The sequence below is a fragment of the Drosophila tropicalis genome, unplaced genomic scaffold (assembly GCF_018151085.1).
Source record: "Drosophila tropicalis isolate 14030-0801.00 unplaced genomic scaffold, ASM1815108v1 contig_805, whole genome shotgun sequence".
Classification (NCBI taxonomy): domain Eukaryota; kingdom Metazoa; phylum Arthropoda; class Insecta; order Diptera; family Drosophilidae; genus Drosophila; species Drosophila tropicalis.
In genome coordinates, this window is record NW_027173295.1 from 2943782 (window position 1) to 2965609 (window position 21828).

A 21828-nucleotide genomic window follows, 5' to 3' on the forward strand; every position below is an offset into this window, starting at 1 on the left:
CATAATTATAATATGTCGTATGTGTGTATACTTATATTTGCTTAGTTGATTGATGTGCAATTAGAAATAAAAGTGTAATTTAGGTTTTGGCTGTCAGCAATATGGGGAGATATCTGTTTGAATTATAGTTAATTTCAAGTGATATGTCTGCTCATTGGACATGTTAATTGCCATCGAGTGAATAGAGTGGAGTGAATTGGAGTGGATTTCAAATTGAGTTAAGTTCATTAGACCATCCATCAGAGTGGCACTTGAGCTCCCTTAAAAACAAACACAGAAAACAATTCAATTCTCTCTCTCACTCTATTTCTCTCTAGAGAATTTACAATTCTATTGACACACTATGGTAATGAAAATTGAAACAAAAAAAAAATAGCACAAAATTCCATTAAAGAATATTGAAGAGGGTTAATCGATAAGTCAAAAATGGTGATTAACTACAATTTATGTTTAGATTTTCTCTTGTTAGGAAAATCCTCAAATTAGTGCAGAAAGTGTGGGAGATTTCAAATCTCACAGTAACATGCTAATTATTTAAATCAACCTAAAAGCAAACAAGCTAATAGGTTAGAAATATACCAACTTGATGCTGTTGGTAGTTAGGGAAACATTTTTAGACATCCGTTTTATAAATCATCAAACAGTTGCAACTAGTTTAGTACATCTTGAATGACCCTATCTTAATCAATTTGTGTTCTGGTCGACGCGAGTGTTTTTTGAACATTTGGTCTAACAATGTTTTGAATACAAACAAAGCAGATTTACAGTACGTGAGATAAAATGTTTTCACAAGCAAGTACATATGTATGTACATATGGACATGTATAGGTAGGTACATGAATAATATGAAACCGAAACAAACAATATTCAAATAAAAGTATAAATTAGTTAGTCAAAAAGCCAAATAAATATGCAAAACAAAACAATTCAATTGCATGTAATCGCAATTCATGTGGCGAATTCTTTATAAGTTTCAGGCAAAAGGACTCTCTCTTTAAAACAAATTCCACAAATTCCCACCATCCACTTTGACCCTCTGCTACTTGGTTTCTTGCCAACATTGCAATTTACATAATATTAAATAACTTTCATAATTGGTTTTTGTTTTAGGTTAAACACATATACTCTCTCACACACACACATACAGAAAGAAGGGCACACAAAATTAATATGGGCCATGGCAGCAGTTTCCTTTTTACTGATTATCATAACAGTTTAGACCAAGTTAGTTGTGGCAAAAACCATAAAATTTCACTTGCTTAAGTGAATGTTTTCAATTTTGCCTCACTTGATTGATTTACTTCTCTGTGAATGTATTCACACTAACAGGCAAAAAACACTTATTTGCTAATTAATTAAACTTGTAAGTTTGTCACTTAGCAAGTGATTGATAAGATAGCAGAGAAAATTAATAAGAAAACTTTAATTAATTGCCTTTTATCCGCACAATGCTTAGAAGTTGTTCATCAGAATTGAAAACTCGATAACTACTCATATTTTTTTTTGCTCCACAAATTCTTTTAAGATAGTTGAAAAGAAGAATTTGTAATTTAATTAGCATTCCTTTAGAATCAGCTCGTCATCGTTTTTGTTGGGAAAATGCACTGTAAGAAAATAGACAATCTGCCATAATGCAATTATCTATGAATATGTCTTTAACAAGAATTGAAGTTTGATGCCAAAACAAGTGCATAGGATTCCAGGTCGAAGACTACTAATGCTATTGCATTTTCTCTGGAACTCGGTTACATCTGTGTTTGTGTTTGCACTTTCGATCGCCGAATATATCAAAAAATTGAGTACACAAGTTTCCCAACTTCCGTCTTGGTGATCGCTCACTCAATAATAGCCGAGCTGAGCCATTGTGAGACATGAGAGCTGAGACCTGAGACCTGAGACTGGAAGTGCTGTGTGTGACTACGTTGAAATCGCCGACTGACGATTAGCACATCGTGCAACGTCAGCGTGTGTGTGTTGATGTTGGTATTGGTGTGCTTTTTGTTGCTGTTTTGCAGTTGTTTCTACCGCTGTTTTGGCCACACAGTCTATGGCGAGACGTTGAATCAGTTGGTTGCTTTGCTTCGTGATCGTAATTTTAGTTTTTGAATTAAACGCGCCCGTTCGAACGTCAGACACACAAAAATAATAGATAAAGAGACAACATTTCTAAAGAAACGTGCAAAATTATGCAAAATTACATATATTTGTATACAAAAGGTTCGATCCCATAGTATAAAGGTTTTGTTTTGTTTTTTTTCTTTTGGTGTTCACATGTTCTCGTGATCAATTTGTTGGACTCACACGTATGTAACAACAAACTAGTTGTCAAAACAAATAATTGAAATGTTTGACCCTTTCACACTTTGTCAATCAAACTCAATGAAACGTTTTAGTGTAATTTCTTTGGCTATGCGAAACTTCGTAATCAATATACTATAATCTTAATTGTCAATGTGAAATGCATATGACTTTAATTGGAGAAACGTGATCAAATGATTATCAATCAGAATGCGGATGGACGTTTCTGTTTAAAAACTGAACTTTTTTGTTTTAGATAAATTTCACTCGCTCACTTGCAGTAATCGTAGTTCGTCTTGAACTTGAACTGTTTGCGAATCACAAGGTCAGCTAAGACGAGGCAAACGAATGAAACAGTGTGGTAGTGCGACAATTACACAACATTTCAACATGTGAATATGTTTTCGCGAATCTATTAATAACAATATCATTGAACAATTCAATCGGTTAATAAATAATGTGAATTAAACACAAATCTTTCGTCTCTTGTTTTGTACCAAAAAATTTAATTACCAAAGAGTACAAAGCAAATGAAAATGAATTTGAATTTGAATTTCATTTGCAAGGCGAAACTCTTCACATTTCTGCCTTGACCACAAAGCATTTTAGCAGTTTCCTTAATTCTAGCATTAAAATAGCATGTTGCATTTTGATTTTGGTTTTTTTTTTTGTTTTTTTTCTGCTGGCATTGCGTAAGGTCGCGTCTTGGCCAACGTTTTTTCCCCCCATCTGCTTGTTGACGCATATTTCTCTTCTCGTGTCTTTAAACATTTGTTAACCGCAAAAAAGCGTAGACAAGTGCGATGACTGTGAAGTGAAGAGAGAGAGAGAGAGAAAAAGAAACACCAAAAAAACCGTCTGCCACATTTATGTGATAAAGTCACAGTCACAAAAGATGTCAAGAGTCGAGACATACCTAAATAAGTCTATGCATATATATTTAGTTAATAACAATATGAGTAATACTTTTTTTTATTTAAACTAAAAAAAGGTGGCAAATTTGCCAAGTTTCTTCCCCAATTGGCCTACTAATATTTATGTTTAAAACTATAAAATGTTAGTCTATGCCCACATAATCAATTAATTTCATTGCTTCGCCTTAATTTTGAAAGTTTTTTTGGCAAGTGTATTTCCCATACGTCATCATATAAACGTTTAAATGGGTTTATTTTTTAATGTTTTAGCTTTTGGCACGTTTTCTTCATTTCTCTCACCTCTCTGGCTGCTCATTTTGATCGTTTCTTTAATTATTGTACCTTTTGCCCCCTTTTTGTCGTTGATGGCAGAATTAGTCGGAATATGAACGAATAGTATATGATCTCCAGATCTTTCCTTCTTCATTTCACTCTTAACCATGTCAATATGTAGAGTTTGGTTGTTATAGGGTAGCTAAAAGTCATTTATAATGCCGCTAGTGTTGAGAATTTTCGAGGGTTTCATTGCGTGTTCTGTCCATTTGCAAGCTGGCCATAAATAAGTATAGGCGAAACAAAAAAGAGATTTCAATTTATGACGGCATTTAGTTATTTTTTCACGCTTCGTTTTACGCATTTTAAAATGTGCTAAACACAAGAAACGAAACGAAACTTTGCGAATTCTGTGCTAATTATTTGATAAAAAGATGTATGGAAATTTTGTTAATTCGGAAATCTTTACACTGTCTGATGAAATAAAAGAGATGACTGATCGGTCGATTGAGTGACATCGTTTCCATTTGGCAGATAAGACCAACTGTTGCAGTGCGTACTTAATAAAAAGGTCGTTCATTGACATGATTTCAACAGTTTTGCCGAAGGTCGTCAAGATGTGGCTGTATCTGGAAAGGGAGTACTTAATTTTTTTGTGTTTTCGTTGGTTTTTTTTATAGCTTACTTTGAGCAAATTTTTTTTTTCAGTTTTATAATCACTTGCGCCTTAATATTTTGTTTTGCCTGCTGGTTTGTTTTTGTTGTTGTTGTAATTAACTGAAAAACCGGTTTTGGGGAAATGGACAATCACAATAAAAGACGAGAGCTTACATAACCCAATATGTGTGTGCAATGAGGCACACAACGAAATAAGTTTGTTTTCCATACCCATTAAACATGGCCTAAAGTGGTACACTAAGAGTGCGCACCTTCTTAACCCTCTCTTATGAAGAACGAAATAGTCCATGGACTAGGAAAATGTTGTCAAAATTCGAAACTTTTAACTCAAGTGAATGAATTGGAAAATTGTAATTTAGCCACCATTGGAATTGTTTAGGGTAACTCGCAGTCGAATCCACGATCAGCTTGATAGTTTTCTTTCTTTTGGTATGGCCGGTTGGTCGTTGGGCAACGAGTTTTTTGTTTTGCCGCTGGATGAGTCTTTGTGGTCTTTCTCTTCCGAGTTGTTGGTGGCGCTCTTTTCGATTGCCCTAGGTCCAAGTCACGTGTCTTTTGAGTCCGGCTTTTTGGGGTGAATCTTGTTAAGCAGCTTCGGTTCCAGTTCCAGTTTCAGTTTCAGTAATGGCAATGATTTGCATATTTCTTTTGGCCAAAATACATGGCCTAGGCATCTAGTTGAATATTATGCGTTAGGTTAAGAAATAAGTAACCTCAATGGGGCAAGACCCTAAAACGCTTATTTTGCAATAACTGCAATAACTAAGGCCAACGCTGGTGGTAAATTACAATTAATTAAAGGCACAAAAGTAAAAAGGTCTTGCAACCGTTTACTTAATATTTATGTCATTTAGGTTTATCGGAGGCAGAGCCAGAGTATATTCCTAGTCATTTGTATATTTTGTGTAAGAGGATTTGTTTGTCCACTTCTTTCAAGCTGCTTGTCCCAATGAATTATTCATACTCTTATAGATCGTCTAATCGATGTCTGTTTCTGTGTCTGTTCTGTGGAAGTCTCATTTCAATTCGAATCCAATGAATATTTGTGGGAAATAAATAAAATGAGGAGGCCAAAAGGGTAGAGAGAGGGAGAGAGTGCGAGAGAGAAACCATATCACGTGATTAATTCATACAAAAGCATAGGAAATCAAATGTCGGCTCCTCAGTTGGGTATAGAAAGTCGCAAGGTTCAGTTCACCCTCATTCGAATTTACAAAAAGGATATATCAGAGGACTAACGGACTAATGGATGGTAGGTTATGAAATTAGAACTCCTCTAATAAGATTTATATAATCATTTCACGCTGCTAATGAGAATTCTCTAGAATTCCATTCAATTTGCAGGTCATTGTGCTCTAGGGTATAATGTGTTCGTCTAGACTTTTAGTTAGCATCTCTTGGCTTGGCTTAAATGAATTATTCATTTAAAAACAAAGCAGACACAGACACCAGATTAAAACTTGTCACGTGCATTTGTTTTGTCCACCAGTTGTTGGATATCATCCTGTCGACACTTTTATGAAGCTCTATGCTCTTAGTCTGCTTTTCTCTGTTTATCTCTATTTATCTTTATTTTTTGTTTGTTTGTTGTCTCTTGCATCTAGCACCCCCAACAAGAAATATCTAACGGATAATGCAAACTTTAAGATACATTTATAAATGCTAATAAATAGTTGGGCAAACTCTGTTGCTTGAACAATGATAAAGATGTGAAGCAAAAAATGAAATAAAATCAAACAGAGTTAAACTTAACTTTACACACGGAAGCCGCCGTCGCCGAACCAACTTGCCAGCAATTTGAATTTATCATCAAATATAAACAATAAATACACTTAAGAACAAATAAAACCACACACAAACACACACATACATATACATGATGAATACCAGCGAGGATTGGAATCAGCTAGAGCTGACACAGGACGAGCATTCAAATGTTAATCTTGAGGATGGCATAAATAAGACACTCAGTATTCGAACACACCCAACTCTGGCAGAGTATTATTCAAGTGAGTTTTAAATGTGAATTTCCAAAATGGTATGGTCATGTGTTTTTCTGGTTTGCAGATATGAATGCGTTTCTCACACTGGCCATCTTTGTGGGAACACTTTTGACCATCCTGAACATTTCCATATATTCGACAACAGTCTCGCGAATGCGTCGGCATCTGAACAAACCATTGCGTACACCATCCATTGGAATGGTCAGCCTCTATCCGATCATATCGTTGGCTGCATTGGTAACCATTTTAATACCATATTCATGGTTCATGTGCCACACAGTGATGCACGTCATGTTTATGGTCGGTGGTCCCATATTTCGTACACTACTCTTTCGCTATGTGGGCTCAGAGCAAAACTATGCGAAAGAGAATGCGGGCGAGGCTGTTCAAATAAATACGCCGCCGTGTTGCTGCTGCTGCCTCTGTTTACCCATGATAGTGCCGACCAAAGCGAAGCTATGCATCTCCAGATACATGGTGTGGCAAATGCCCTTCTGGCAGGGTTCCATTATGCTTGTGATGAATATACTCTACTATCGCGATCGACAGTTGTACCATCAGGTGATGCTGTTCTTCATACCCTTCATTGTGGCGTCCATCGTGATGGGTGTGTGGTCCCTGCAAGTCACCGTGCGTATGATCACGAAATTGCGCGGCGATTATCAGTTGAGAAAGAAAATGTTCTGCCTGCAGTTGGTCGTGATGCTCTGCAAGTTGCAGTATTTGATTCTGTATGACCAACTCGACAGCATCCAAATGGGCGGAGAGTATCCCATTAATCACACCGTGTATAAGCAAAGTGAGTGCCATCAATCACATTCTCCTCCCTTTTGTGCTCCCATTTAGATATTAATTTGGATTGTCTTTTCTAATAGCTGTCATCAATATACTAATACTTGTGGAAATGGTATTGGTTTCTATGATGGCACAGAGCGCTTATCGTGTGCCGATTCAAGTTCAAATCGATGAAACTCAAAAGGATCATCAAATCACACGCATATGATATTGAGATTCGGTTTTCTTTACATGTTATTAGCAGAAAAATTGTGATAATTGCACTAATAAAAATAAAATTCAGAAAATTACTTAGTAAATTAAATAGAAAGAAATATTTTAAATTCCTTGCTCTCTAAATTCTTTTGGCCAGAGATTAGACATTGAGTTTTCTTGTTGGCACTTGACACAGTCCACCACAAATCATAAGCAGAAAATGTGGTCACTTTTATTTTGGTTTTCTAAGAGTGACAGAGATAGAGAAAGAGAGAGAAAGGGAGGGAGAGTGGGAGTGGGAGTGGGAGAATATCCACTTCCCTTAAGGCATGCGTGTCGCGTTTAGCTCATAATTCTTCGGTTGGGCCCCCCGGCTTGATGGCTTGATGGTTGGACCCTGGGGGGCAGGAATCGGGGATGGCATTTTACATTTTTCAAACAAAATGTTTCCAAGGCTTAGGCCAAAAGTGCCATAAAAATACAATAAATTTCTATACGACCAAAGTACAAACACATATATATTTCTGTTTAGAGATAGCCTTTTGCCTTTTTTGTTTTGGATAACTCAATTTCTGTCGCCATCCGGCCATAGGCCACACCAAAGAGCTCAAGCTTGAAAACAGGAAAACGACCACGGCCACGACAAGAGATGGCAATGAAGAGGCGGAGACGGCCAAAACCGATGGAGACGTAGATGAAGAAGCTCACCAGCAAACAGAAGCGGACCAGCAAACAACAGTGCGTTGAAATTTATGATTTATTTGAAAAGAAAGTACATTGTGCTGTGCCAAAATAAATCACACTAAAGAAATGTCGAGCAGCAAGGAGCACAAGAAAAATAAGTGAGCAAGAATGGCTCCGCCAATATGGTGCATACATACACACATACATGTAAGTAAGTATAGGTTTATATATACATACATATAAGGCAAAGCAGCAAAAATCAAATATGTATATAATAAGCAACAATGGTTTATAATTTATAGTAAAGTCCAAATACCCTTATCGCTTGAAAAACCCATTTAAAAATTAAAAAGTCTTTTAAAATAATAGTCTATTATTTTTAAATTTACTTCACACGATTTCGATTGCATGTCGATTTTATTGATTATTATTATAAAACCTTTTCATTTAGTCGGCAAAAAGATGACCTCATATTCATATTTCAGATACTTTTACTGTTTCAATGTTTCCTCAATACTTATTAAATCACGTTACATTAAATATTAATCATTAATTCCCATCACGTCAGGTTTTCGAGAAAAAAATTTCATATTTCATTGCATAGAATAAACAGAATATTATATTAAAAACAATTTTATTTCAAATTGTTCAATATTTTTGGTATAATTTAAAAGCAATTTACAAAACAACACAGATGTTAAATGAGCAAAATTTGAACCCAAAAGTATGCTAAGAAATGTTTACCTTTTAATTTTAAACAATTATTGGAATCTCTTGCATCTAATCAATTGTTTATAAGTAATGTGAGCAAAGAAGAGCGTGTCGTCCTGTGAAATGAATACATGAAGAGCCTATTAAAAATTTAAGTTTTTGTATGTAAAATATTAGAGGTATATTTTTATTAATGAAAAATACAATTGATTGGTTCTTCGAATCTCCAATAAAAAAGGGTCAAGGAAGAGGTTCTTACATATGTATGGACATATAGATATATGATGATATATTTTAGTGTTCTTTGTAGATCATTTATTTTGGATACCAATTTGGGCATTCAACTTGATGAAAAATTCACTTAATTCTCAGTGTATTAAAGGCCAGCGTGGACGACGAACAAAGAAGGTGGGTGAAAAGAAGTCGAAGCTCGAACCTAAACCCCCAGACAGCGAGCTGTTATCTTATCGTTCTTTTATGATGTACACAAACGCCGCAAAACGAAGCTATGAGAAGCCTGTGGCAGCCACCACAACCATCCTTTGTCCCCTCCTACCTCTTGGCTCCCTACTCATATTCTACCCCACACGTACTGTCTAGGGCATCCTCTGGCAGAGCTGTCGCTTTTTATGAAGACGCTTGTTTACTTGGTCTGCCGAAGGAGTAGTAGTCCAATGTGGCTCGACTCTTATCCTGGGCAAAGGCAAGTAAATCAGATTAAGTACCCGCTGCTCATTTTGATGAGTTGTGAGTGCCAAGACACGCTGCTTTTTTCGGAGATCATGGAGTGAGAAAGAAAGAGAGACAAAGAGAGAGAGAGAGAGTGAAAATAGAGAAATCCTGTGCGCCTTTTTGATTTCGAAATTGGATTTCTGCCATGGATATATGTATGTATGTGTATGTGGCACATATTCGCACATATTGTGCAATATATGTCTGTACATATGACCACACAAAAGACAAAATTCAATTGAAATCAAAGAAAAAAATTTGTTATAGTTTCGTACAAAGTATTGAACAAGTTAGGAATCTTAAGCAATGCCATTTGAAATTGAATTTGATTCGATGCAATGATTTTTCTAAATTATTCGCCTCAAGTTGGGCTTTAAATAATGTTGGTATTGTTGTTGTTGTTGTTTTTGTTTTTGATTTAATCGAACTTTGCCATTTTGTTGTTACTTTTTTGTTGTTGTTGTTACCATCATCAATTTCATGTGGCATATTTTTAAGCTGGCATAAAAAATGTATAAAGCTTTTAAGAGAGTAAAAATTTAAAGCACAATTTTTATACGCACATTTCTCGTTTTCTCAGTCATGCCAGGCACATTTGGCTCTGGCTTACCCACACCCTTATGCCGGGTGGTTTGAGGGGTGTGCCATTGTCTACGCTTCTTAGCCATGTCCAAACACGTTAGTAACAAGACAGGGCCAAGACAGAACTGTCACTGTCCATTAAACTGCCATTTCACAGGCTTTAAGTTTGCAATTGTTAACTTAAAGTTGAGCCCAAAAGGAGGCCAAGTCAGCAGGACACTTAGACAAATGAAATAATGCGCATACGCAATGTTGTGCGACTGCTTAATTTTGTTAATCGAAATTATAACACAATATTTGTCATTCACAGACAATTTAACAAAGATTCCTCTACCATTCCAACCCATTCCATAGCGTTTCCTTTCTCTATCTCTCTCTCTCTCTCTATCTCTCTCTCTCTCTGAAGTCTTTTCTCTGCCGTGCCTTTTATGATTATTGACTTGACTTGTCTTGCCTTGGCTTGGATTTGCTTTTCTTTTGTTTTGCTTTGCCGCATTATTTATGTCTGGCTTTTTGTTTAAGACCTCTTCTTCTTTGGTTTTATTCACCATCCGCCCCCCTCTCCACCCACCAAACCCCCCTTGTATGCCTTCTCCACTCGGTGCTAAGTAAATAAGTTTTATGACATTTTTTTTTGCGCCTCGTAAAAATGGCAAACGTCTTCGCCTTGATACTTGATTGATTTCAGGAAGTGTCAACTGACTGTCTTTGAGATGAGAGAAGCAGACAAAAAAGCAGAAAAAAAGCAAAGAAAAAGTAACTACAAGGTTTCATGTACAATATATGTATGCTTGTATTGGTGTTCCATGGATTTGTTATATTTTAGTTCATTTCAACTTCTAACTAAATCAATCAATCTGAAAAGTTGTTGAAATCGATCGAATGTTTCGATCGTTTTTAAAGTTCATAAGAAACCTAACGAAATTTCCATTTTAGGGCTAATTCAATTTGTTCTCTGTTTGACTTATGTAAATATGGTCAGCTTCTCTTTACCAATTGACAAAATTTGAAGGATTCAAAAGCAAGAAAAGAAATACATAATAGGCCGTAGAAAGAAAATCGATTTACTTTGAATAAGTTTCCTGACAAAGTTTTTGGTCGGTTGTAAAATCTTTGTTTTTATTCTCTTACTTATGAATTTTTGGGCAAACACGCTTTGTATAATTTAATTAAAAACTTTTTCAACTCCAAACGTTGACTTTCCCGGCCACACACACACACACACACACACACACACACACACACAGACACACACACACACAAATTTGAAACATTTGAAATCCCTGATCCGCATTCGCGATGCCGCCTTAAATTAATTAATGGAAAAAGTAAAACCGGGATAAGAAAATATTTGCACATGTTCAGGCATAATTAAAAGGATTAAAACCAAAACGAAACAAAAACCAAAAAACAAAAAAGAAGAAAAGTCACGGCTATGGCCCCAAAACACTTTTCATTTAAATACACTTACTTAAAGTAGTTAAACATGTTATCGAAGACAGTTGAACTCCTCTGAATTTGGCTCATCCAAGGTAATGAATAAGTAATAGCCATCTGGATACCTCTTTTATATCAACTACTTAACTGATAATTCAATGCAAAGAGCCTACTAAAACATGTCCTTCTCAGTGTGTTTCAAAATTTTGATCATAGAGTACAAGTTGTTCAGCTTTCATTGTGAAGAGTGGAGGGAGGAGTGGTAGAGTCAGCAGAAGAGACCAAATGGTCCAACAACGATTCAGATTTGAAAGAGCCAGGGATCCAAGGGTGTTTGGCCCTATGCTGAGCACTCAGTTTAACAATGGCAAACAAGTAAAACGCTACCCAAATCCGCTTAAAGAGCATTTGTATGTAATGGCGACAAGAGCAAAACCAAAAAAAAAAAAAAAAAAGAAAGCAAAAATTCCTGCTTCTGGTCGTCGCCATGGTCCTGGTGCTGATGCTGGTGCTGGTGCCAATGTTGCTGCATTGCTTTAGTGTTGTTTTCCTTACACCTTGCTGTGCCTCCATTTGGGGGATTTTGCATAAGTGACAAGGCAAGCAGCATCACCATGTGTGAGTGCCTTGTCTAAAGCCCTGGCTAATGCAGCATACAGACAGGGATAAGCGCCTGAACATTGCTGTGGGCGGGGGAAACAGGGTCAGCAGTTGGAGAAGAAACAGGACATACGGCAACCGTAACACGAAACGTCTGTCAAATGCTCCCCCGACGAGAAGCAGGTCGAAGTCCGCTGCATTAAAGTCGCCGCATCAGCTGAAACTAATTCAATTCAATTGGGGTCTCTCTTCTCGGCTCAGCTGGTCTGAACTGGTCTTACATATACATATGCATTATGCCAATAACGTGGACCGACTGTCAACCAATTTTAAATTAAAGCAAATATTAACATAGGCTAAAAAGCCTGACTACATAAAAATTTGACTCAAATTGCTTGGGTCTTGAGTCCTGTTCTCAAGCAAAAGACTCTATGTACCAACAAAATATTCCAAATTATATAATTTCTCTTTCTTTGTGATTAAATTAAGAATATGCAGAAGTATTCAATTCTCTGGTGGCTATAAATAGTTTTCGCAATAAGAATTAGAGTTAATCCTAATCCTAATCTTCTTACAATTTATTTATACATACATTTCGCTCATCGTATATCTTTTGGCCATATCCATATGTTGTGCTGCATGGGTTATTGGCCCCACGTTCTCGCTGTGGGATGGCCTAGCTTGGCCTGGCCTTGCTCTGCCTTGCCGTGCTTGCCCGCTTGGTCCGCCTCATCGTTCAGCATTGTAATAAATTGCTTTTGTGAAATTAAATTGATTAGCTTTGATCAGCTGCGCAGCAAGCAAACGGGCAAGCTGAGCCGGGCGAAAGTGCGGTTGAGGTTGAAGCAACACCTCGTCAATGACTATGACCGTGGCCGTGGCCAAGTTGCTTGGCTCTGTTGCTGGTTTTGGTTCTGGCCAATTGCCTTCCTTCTATTTATTTATTCCCTGTATGTGTGGCTCAGTCCGTTGACTGATTGTTTATTAGTCTGTCTGCCTGATTTGTTACACCGCTGTGGTCAGGCAATTTCATTGCTTCGGGTGTGGCCCATTTTGTTAATAGTATAAGTTATCGTCCATCCAGTGGAGTGGTAGCATGCGGCTTCATCCTTTCAATTAAATCGCATTGAATTAAGTATACGTTTAGTGTCAATGTACTCGATTTCAAACAATTTAAAAATACCATACTATTGAAATAATATCGCAGGCACATAACTTTAACTGAATTTAGATTTGTATACCCTTTCAAAAGGGTATGTCATCGATAAAATTGGTCAGATGTTTGTAATACACAGAAGCAGATGCTCCCGACCCCATAAAGTATATATCTTCTTGATCTGCATGAGAAGCTGAGTCGATATGTCCGTCTTTTCCGTCGTCGTTGCAATCTTGAGAGCTATCGCGATGAAACATGATATTTGAGCTACTTACCCGCGTAAGATAAGAATGGGATTGGGAAGAAGAAGATATAGAAACGATATTTGGAATGTTTTGTCTGTGAATTGAGTAATTAAGTTAGAGAAAAAAAAGTTTGGAACAAGGACTGTAAGGGTAATTAAACTTCGGCCCGGCCAGAGGTAACTGCTTTGGAATTTTTCACACAACACTAACAAAAAGTTCTTTGCTTGCATACTTTTGGGCATTATTATTGTTTGTTTGATAAAATTTATAAAAAATCAATCACTATCAATACCTATAAAATCAATAATTGATGATATAATATTATAATCACTGTTTTTTTGCTCACTGACTATCTTTGATCTATCTATTTATGTTACAAAGGTAATTTTATGGCATAAATTCGAAAAAAACTCGAACTTTCTTAAATATTTTGGAACTAATGGAAAAGGAAGATGAAAGCCGAAAAGTTGTTACTACAACATATACAAAAACGAAATGATGCAATCCTGGTCAGCTGGTGTCAGCTCGTTAGTTCTATAGACGACATATATTAGATACGATTAAATGTTTTTGATCCTGAAACTGCACTCACCTAAAACTACATACTTTGATCTCTGATTTGCATATTTTTTTTATTTTTATGAAAAAAAGTGTTGACAACTTCTTCAACTTTGAATTTTACAGAGGCAGATCTGCCATAAAATTTGTTTATCAATGTTTCGTGTTCAGGGTGTCTTCTTCTTATGTATATTAATTAGCAAAACCACCAAAGATTCTTATTAAAAACTGGACTTAATGTCACAAGAATTAACTTTGGGGACATAGTGCCTTGGCGAATTTGTCGTTGTCAAATTGTGTAGCATGCTTTTCGGCTAAAGTTTTGAAAAATTTTCCATTTTAGTATTTTTTCAATTCTCATGCAAAACTACATTAAATAAGAACTCTACAATGTGAATATATGATCTAGAATTTGAAAATAGAAAGCTGAAGACTGCACTATGGATTTCTGAATTTCTGCACTTCCTTCAATCTAGCATTTAAATAAATTAATAAATTTGTATCCGAAAAAATCAAACCTTTTCCCATGGTGCTTTTATTAGAGAGTGTTTGTAAGTGAGTGAGCTGATCAAAACTATAACGTACATTATTGGGCCATCAATGTTGCATCATTTCCTTTTGACGCAGACATCTCTATCCTTTTAGCCTGGGTAGAGCGCATAATTTGGCCAAATTTGTTTATTCCTGAAAAATTGCAACAATTTGCAAGAGAATGGAAGACCCATTGAATTTCATGTGACCACAAAACTTTGGTTTTGTTGGTTTTGGACTACAACGACACAATTGCCACTTGAAGTACACAACATGGCCATAAAATTTTTAAACACTTCAACCGCACTCACATACATAGAAAGTGGGTATATGTCAGAGCAAGAGAGTGAGGGAAATAGCAAACGAGAATGGGAAAGAAAGAGACTGATGTTGGTGTGGAGTAGCATAAGTGAGAGAGGGAAATGCCATTAAAGCACTTGAAGCTGTGGCGCGTGTGCTTCAGAGATCAGCATCATTAACACTATTTTCCCTAGGCGGTGCTTCAAAATGATGACTAGGGGACAGTGATGTCGGCGACAAGAGTATGATGATGATGATGACGACTACTGCAGACTGCTGCCAGCGAGTTGAGTTGAGTTGTACGAGAAACGAACTGAGCTGAGCTGAGCTGAGTTGAGTTGAGTTGAATTTAGTTTAGTTTAGTTTGCCACAATCATTACGAACACTTAAGAAAAACCCCCATCCTGCTGACAGAGCTGTGTCTGACATGGCAATGGGACTTTGGGAGAAGTCCTCGAACAAAAAAATGTATATATATTGTATGTTACATCCTTTTAGGGTAGGAAGAGAGAGAGAAAGAGGACTGACACCAGGACATTGCCATCTGTGCGATGGGGGTAGAGGATATCAAGTAGTTTGCCTGCCAGTGAAGTCAAATAGAAATCCATTTAATTTTCAAATAGAATGTTTGCTCACGCATACACACAGTCTCATACTCTTGCACATGTGTGGTGTGATTCATGTGTATAAGGTAACACTGACTCGAATACCCCTAATAGAGTACACAATAGAAACTCAAGGTTATTTCTTTTTCGAATTGCATCCTGTCTGAAAATACATATGTACATATACTTATAAATAGAAAACCAATTTAAAATGTCTTATTACACGATCGGAAAGGCATAAACCCAAAGAACTCGCTATACTGACTTAATATTGATCCGATCCATCCTGCAATAATCAATGTCATTGCATAGCTTGTAAGGAAAATAAAAAATTTCGACTCACCTGCAGGATGGACACATGTATGTACATCCTTCTTTTTATACCCTTGCAAGCTATATACTCTGCACAGTTTGTATACCTCGGATGTAGCCGGATCGGACTTCTATATCATACAGCTCACATACAAGCGGCAAGTCACGAACAGTGACTTTATATCTTTGTATGTGTATTTCTGTCATTTTTATACCATACACCCAAAGGGTGAAATGGCAAATTAAAGTCGCCAAAATGTATGTAACAGGCAGAAGGAAGCTTCTGCGACCCTATAAAGCCATGTCCGGCTGTCCGACGTATGTATGTCCGTCTGGATGAACGTATTTTACTACGCAATCCATAAGGGCAGAAATGGCCGTTGGCTAGTGGCGGCGCTAGAGTGCTCGTGTGTTTGTATAGGGAGCGAGATACCATATGGGATGAGGGATGTTAAAACAATTTAATAGAAATTGGGTATTTATTTCACCTGGTGTATGGTATACCCAAGTCGGCGAGTCGACTTTCGTTATTGTTTAGTACTATTTTAAAAGAAAAAGTTATTAAGTAACACCTGAAGATCGATTTGGGGCGAATATTGCATGAAGAAAAATATTAAAAATTGGCAGTCGACGAAAAGAAAAGGCACATTTCTTGTGGAGTTTTGTAGTCTGTTTTTCATATTTTTGTAATATATTACATAAATGGGAGGAACAAAATCTGTATTACATCTGCCGCTTCTTGAAGGATTACTTGGAGGAGTAGAGATACCAAGAAATAAAGCGAGTCTTCCAATCCAGCAGGACAACTCCTGGGAGTCTATCTGGATAGATCACTCGATCGACTCTTCACAAATGCATTTGGAAGGAGATTATTCATTGAAAGAGGATCGCGATTTAATTTAGCTGTAAGAAGTGGGCACAATTACTTTTCACTGACGATATCAATTTTTGGTTTATATTACCTTCAATTACGTTATTTGCATCAATTATTAGTAAGGAAAATTCATAAATATTTGCTTGAACAGGACTAGCAATAATAAGGAAAATGTCCTATTGAAGAGAGATAAAAAAAGTTTTGAATTTTGTAATGATTATGTTCGATTTATACTCACGAAAGCAGCAAGGATTAAGCAATCCAATCTGTTTAACAGTTACAGCATCTTGAAGGTGTACTTGGAGGAGTAGAGATACCAAGAAATAAAGCGAGTCTTCCAATCCAGCAGGACAACTCCTGGGAGTCTATCTGGATAGATCACTCGATCGACTCTTCACAAATGCATTTGGAAGGAGATTATTCATTGAAATAGGATGGCGATTTAATTTAGCTGTAAGAATTGGGCACAATTACTTTTCACTGACGATATCAATTTTTGGTTTATATTACCTTCAATTACGTTATTTGCATCATTATTAGAAAGGAAAATGCATAAATATTTGCTTGAACAGGACTAGCAATAATAAGGAAAATGTCCTATTGAAGAGAGATAAAGAATTGTTGAATTTTGTAATGTTTATGTTCGATTTATACTCACGAAAGCAGCAAGGATTAAGCAATCCAATCTGTTTAACAGTTAAAGCATCTTGAAGGTGTACTTGGAGGAGCACTGCCACCAAGGTCAGAAGCGAGTCGTCTAAACCAGCAGGACAACTCTAAGATAGATCATTTTCGACTCTTCACAAATGCATTTGGAAGATTATGCAGCACCAGTTGATGACAGAAGAGCGCGATTACTTTAATTTAGCTGTAAGAAGTGGTCACAATTACATTTCACTGACGATATCAATTTTTGGTTTATATTACCTTCAATTACGTTATTTGCATCATTATTAGAAAGGAAAATGCATAAATATTTGCTTGAACAGGACTAGCAATAATAAGGAAAATGTCCTATTGAAGAGAGATAAAGAATTGTTGAATTTTGTAATGTTTATGTTCGATTTATACTCACGAAAGCAGCAAGGATTAAGCAATCCAATCTGTTTAACAGTTAAAGCATCTTGAAGGTGTACTTGGAGGAGCACTGCCACCAAGGTCAGAAGCGAGTCGTCTAAACCAGCAGGACAACTCTAAGATAGATCATTTTCGACTCTTCACAAATGCATTTGGAAGATTATGCAGCACCAGTTGATGACAGAAGAGCGCGATTACTTTAATTTAGCTGTAAGAAGTGGTCACAATTACATTTCACTGACGATATCAATTTTTGGTTTATATTACCTTCAATTACGTTATTTGCATCATTATTAGAAAGGAAAATGCATAAATATTTGCTTGAACAGGACTAGCAATAATAAGGAAAATGTCCTATTGAAGAGAGATAAAGAATTGTTGAATTTTGTAATGTTTATGTTCGATTTATACTCACGAAAGCAGCAAGGATTAAGCAATCCAATCTGTTTAACAGTTAAAGCATCTTGAAGGTGTACTTGGAGGAGCACTGCCACCAAGGTCAGAAGCGAGTCGTCTAAACCAGCAGGACAACTCTAAGATAGATCATTTTCGACTCTTCACAAATGCATTTGGAAGATTATGCAGCACCAGTTGATGACAGAAGAGCGCGATTACTTTAATTTAGCTGTAAGAAGTGGTCACAATTACATTTCACTGACGATATCAATTTTTGGTTTATATTACCTTCAATTACGTTATTTGCATCATTATTAGAAAGGAAAATGCATAAATATTTGCTTGAACAGGACTAGCAATAATAAGGAAAATGTCCTATTGAAGAGAAATAAAGAATTGTTGAATTTTGTAATGTTTATGTTCGATTTATACTCACGAAAGCAGCAAGGATTAAGCAATCCAATCTGTTTAACAGTTAAAGCATCTTGAAGGTGTACTTGGAGGAGCACTGCCACCAAGGTCAGAAGCGAGTCGTCTAAACCAGCAGGACAACTCTAAGATAGATCACTCGATCGATTCTCACAAATGCATTTGGAAGGAAATTATTCATTGAAAGAGGATCGCGATTTAATTTAGCTGTAAGAATTGGGCACAATTACTTTTCACAGACGAAATCAATTTTTGGTTTATATTACCTTCAATTACGTTATTTGCATCATTATTAGAAAGGAAAATGCATAAATATTTGCTTGAACAGGACTAGCAATAATAAGGAAAATGTCCTATTGAAGAGAAATAAAGAATTGTTGAATTTTGTAATGTTTATGTTCGATTTATACTCACGAAAGCAGCAAGGATTAAGCAATCCAATCTGTATTACAGCTAATGCATCTTGAAGGTGTACTTGGAGGAGCACTGCCACCAAGGTCAGAACCGAGTCGTCTAAACCAGCAGGACAACTTTAAGATAGATCACTCGATCGATTCTCACAAATGCATTTGGAAGGAAATTATTCATTGAAAGAGGATCGCGATTTAATTTAGCTGTAAGAATTGGGCACAATTACTTTTCACTGACGATATCAATTTTTGGTTTATATTACCTTAAATTACGTTATTTGCATCAATTATTAGTAAGGAAAATTCATAAATATTTGCCTGAACAGGACTAGCAATAATAAGGAAAATGTCCTATTGAAGAGAGATAAAGAATTGTTGAATTTTGTAATGTTTATGTTCGGTTTATACTCACGAAAGCAGCAAGGATTAAGCAATCCAATCTGTATTACAGCTTATGCATCTTGAAAGTGTACTTGGAGGAGTAGAGATACCAAGAAATAAAGCGAGTCTTCCAATCCAGCAGGACAACTCCTGGGAGTCTATCTGGATAGATCACTCGATCGACTCTTCACAAATGCATTTGGAAGGAGATTATTCATTGAAAGAGGATCGCGATTTAATTTAGCTGTAAGAATTGGGCACAATTACTTTTCACTGACGATATCAATTTTTGGTTTATATTACCTTCAATTACGTTATTTGCATCATTATTAGAAAGGAAAATGCATAAATATTTGCTTGAACAGGACTAGCAATAATAAGGAAAATGTCCTATTGAAGAGAGATAAAGAATTGTTGAATTTTGTAATGTTTATGTTCGGTTTATACTCACGAAAGCAGCAAGGATTAAGCAATCCAATCTGTTTAACAGTTAAAGCATCTTGAAGGTGTACTTGGAGGAGCACTGCCACCAAGGTCAGAAGCGAGTCGTCTAAACCAGCAGGACAACTCTAAGATAGATCATTTTCGACTCTTCACAAATGCATTTGGAAGATTATGCAGCACCAGTTGATGACAGAAGAGCGCGATTACTTTAATTTAGCTGTAAGAAGTGGGCACAATTACTTTTCACTGACGATATCAATTTTTGGTTTATATTACCTTAAATTACGTTATTTGCATCAATTATTAGTAAGGAAAATTCATAAATATTTGCCTGAACAGGACTAGCAATAATAAGGAAAATGTCCTATTGAAGAGAGATAAAGAATTGTTGAATTTTGTAATGTTTATGTTCGGTTTATACTCACGAAAGCAGCAAGGATTAAGCAATCCAATCTGTATTACAGCTAATGCATCTTGAAAGTGTACTTGGAGGAGTAGAGATACCAAGAAATAAAGCGAGTCTTCCAATCCAGCAGGACAACTCCTGGGACTCTTCACAAATGCATTTGGAAGGAGATTATTCATTGAAAGAGGATCGCGATTTAATTTAGCTGTAAGAATTGGGCACAATTACTTTTCACTGACGATATCAATTTTTGGTTTATATTACCTTCAATTACGTTATTTGCATCATTATTAGAAAGGAAAATGCATAAATATTTGCTTGAACAGGACTAGCAATAATAAGGAATATGTCCTATTGAAGACAGATAAAGAATTGTTGAATTTTGTAATGTTTATGTTCGATTTATACTCACGAAAGCAGCAAGGATTAAGCAATCCAATCTGTTTAACAGTTAAAGCATCTTGAAGGTGTACTTGGAGGAGCACTGCCACCAAGGTCAGAAGCGAGTCGTCTAAACCAGCAGGACAACTCTAAGATAGATCATTTTCGACTCTTCACAAATGCATTTGGAAGATTATGCAGCACCAGTTGATGACAGAAGAGCGCGATTACTTTAATTTAGCTGTAAGAAGTGGGCACAATTACTTTTCACTGACGATATCAATTTTTGGTTTATATTACCTTAAATTACGTTATTTGCATCAATTATTAGTAAGGAAAATTCATAAATATTTGCCTGAACAGGACTAGCAATAATAAGGAAAATGTCCTATTGAAGAGAGATAAAGAATTGTTGAATTTTGTAATGTTTATGTTCGGTTTATACTCACGAAAGCAGCAAGGATTAAGCAATCCAAACTGTATTACAGCTTATGCATCTTGAAAGTGTACTTGGAGGAGTAGAGATACCAAGAAATAAAGCGAGTCTTCCAATCCAGCAGGACAACTCCTGGGAGTCTATCTGGATAGATCACTCGATCGACTCTTCACAAATGCATTTGGAAGGAGATTATTCATTGAAAGAGGATCGCGATTTAATTTAGCTGTAAGAATTGGGCACAATTACTTTTCACTGACGATATCAATTTTTGGTTTATATTACCTTCAATTACGTTATTTGCATCATTATTAGAAAGGAAAATGCATAAATATTTGCTTGAACAGGACTAGCAATAATAAGGAAAATGTCCTATTGAAGAGAGATAAAGAATTGTTGAATTTTGTAATGTTTATGTTCGGTTTATACTCACGAAAGCAGCAAGGATTAAGCAATCCAAACTGTATTACAGCTTATGCATCTTGAAAGTGTACTTGGAGGAGTAGAGATACCAAGAAATAAAGCGAGTCTTCCAATCCAGCAGGACAACTCCTGGGAGTCTATCTGGATAGATCACTCGATCGACTCTTCACAAATGCATTTGGAAGGAGATTATTCATTGAAAGAGGATCGCGATTTAATTTAGCTGTAAGAATTGGGCACAATTACTTTTCACTGACGATATCAATTTTTGGTTTATATTACCTTCAATTACGTTATTTGCATCATTATTAGAAAGGAAAATGCATAAATATTTGCTTGAACAGGACTAGCAATAATAAGGAATATGTCCTATTGAAGACAGATAAAGAATTGTTGAATTTTGTAATGTTTATGTTCGGTTTATACTCACGAAAGCAGCAAGGATTAAGCAATCCAAACTGTATTACAGCTTATGCATCTTGAAAGTGTACTTGGAGGAGTAGAGATACCAAGAAATAAAGCGAGTCTTCCAATCCAGCAGGACAACTCCTGGGAGTCTATC

The 21828-nt window shown here is 36.2% G+C and overlaps 1 protein-coding gene across 2 annotated transcripts; it reads left to right on the plus strand.

The window, feature by feature from the left end:
• The first annotated feature begins 2056 nt into the window (after window positions 1-2056).
• On the plus strand, window positions 2057-7251 carry LOC137579937 (organic solute transporter alpha-like protein). Of its 2 annotated transcripts, none has more exons than XM_068293837.1 (4): window positions 2057-2217; window positions 5768-6172; window positions 6231-6965; window positions 7042-7251. In XM_068293837.1, the coding sequence occupies exons 2-4, from the start codon at window positions 6040-6042 to the stop codon at window positions 7167-7169; spliced, it is 996 nt and encodes a 331-aa protein (XP_068149938.1). In that variant the 5' UTR covers window positions 2057-2217; window positions 5768-6039; the 3' UTR covers window positions 7170-7251. The 2 variants fall into 2 exon arrangements, with proteins under 2 accessions (XP_068149938.1, XP_068149939.1); XM_068293838.1 differs by lacking the exon at window positions 2057-2217 and adding an exon at window positions 5241-5415.
• Window positions 7252-21828: the final 14577 nt, after the last annotated feature.

Excerpts from the sequence above, each read along its gene's own strand:
- LOC137579937 (XM_068293837.1), top strand. The coding sequence starts at position 6,040 with ATGATGAATACCAGCGAGGATTGGAATCAGCTAGAGCTGACACAGGAC. Across the intron at positions 6,173-6,230 it reads TCTGGCAGAGTATTATTCAA|ATATGAATGCGTTTCTCACA; the intron begins GTGAGTTTTAAA and ends TCTGGTTTGCAG. Across the intron at positions 6,966-7,041 it reads TCACACCGTGTATAAGCAAA|CTGTCATCAATATACTAATA; the intron begins GTGAGTGCCATC and ends CTTTTCTAATAG.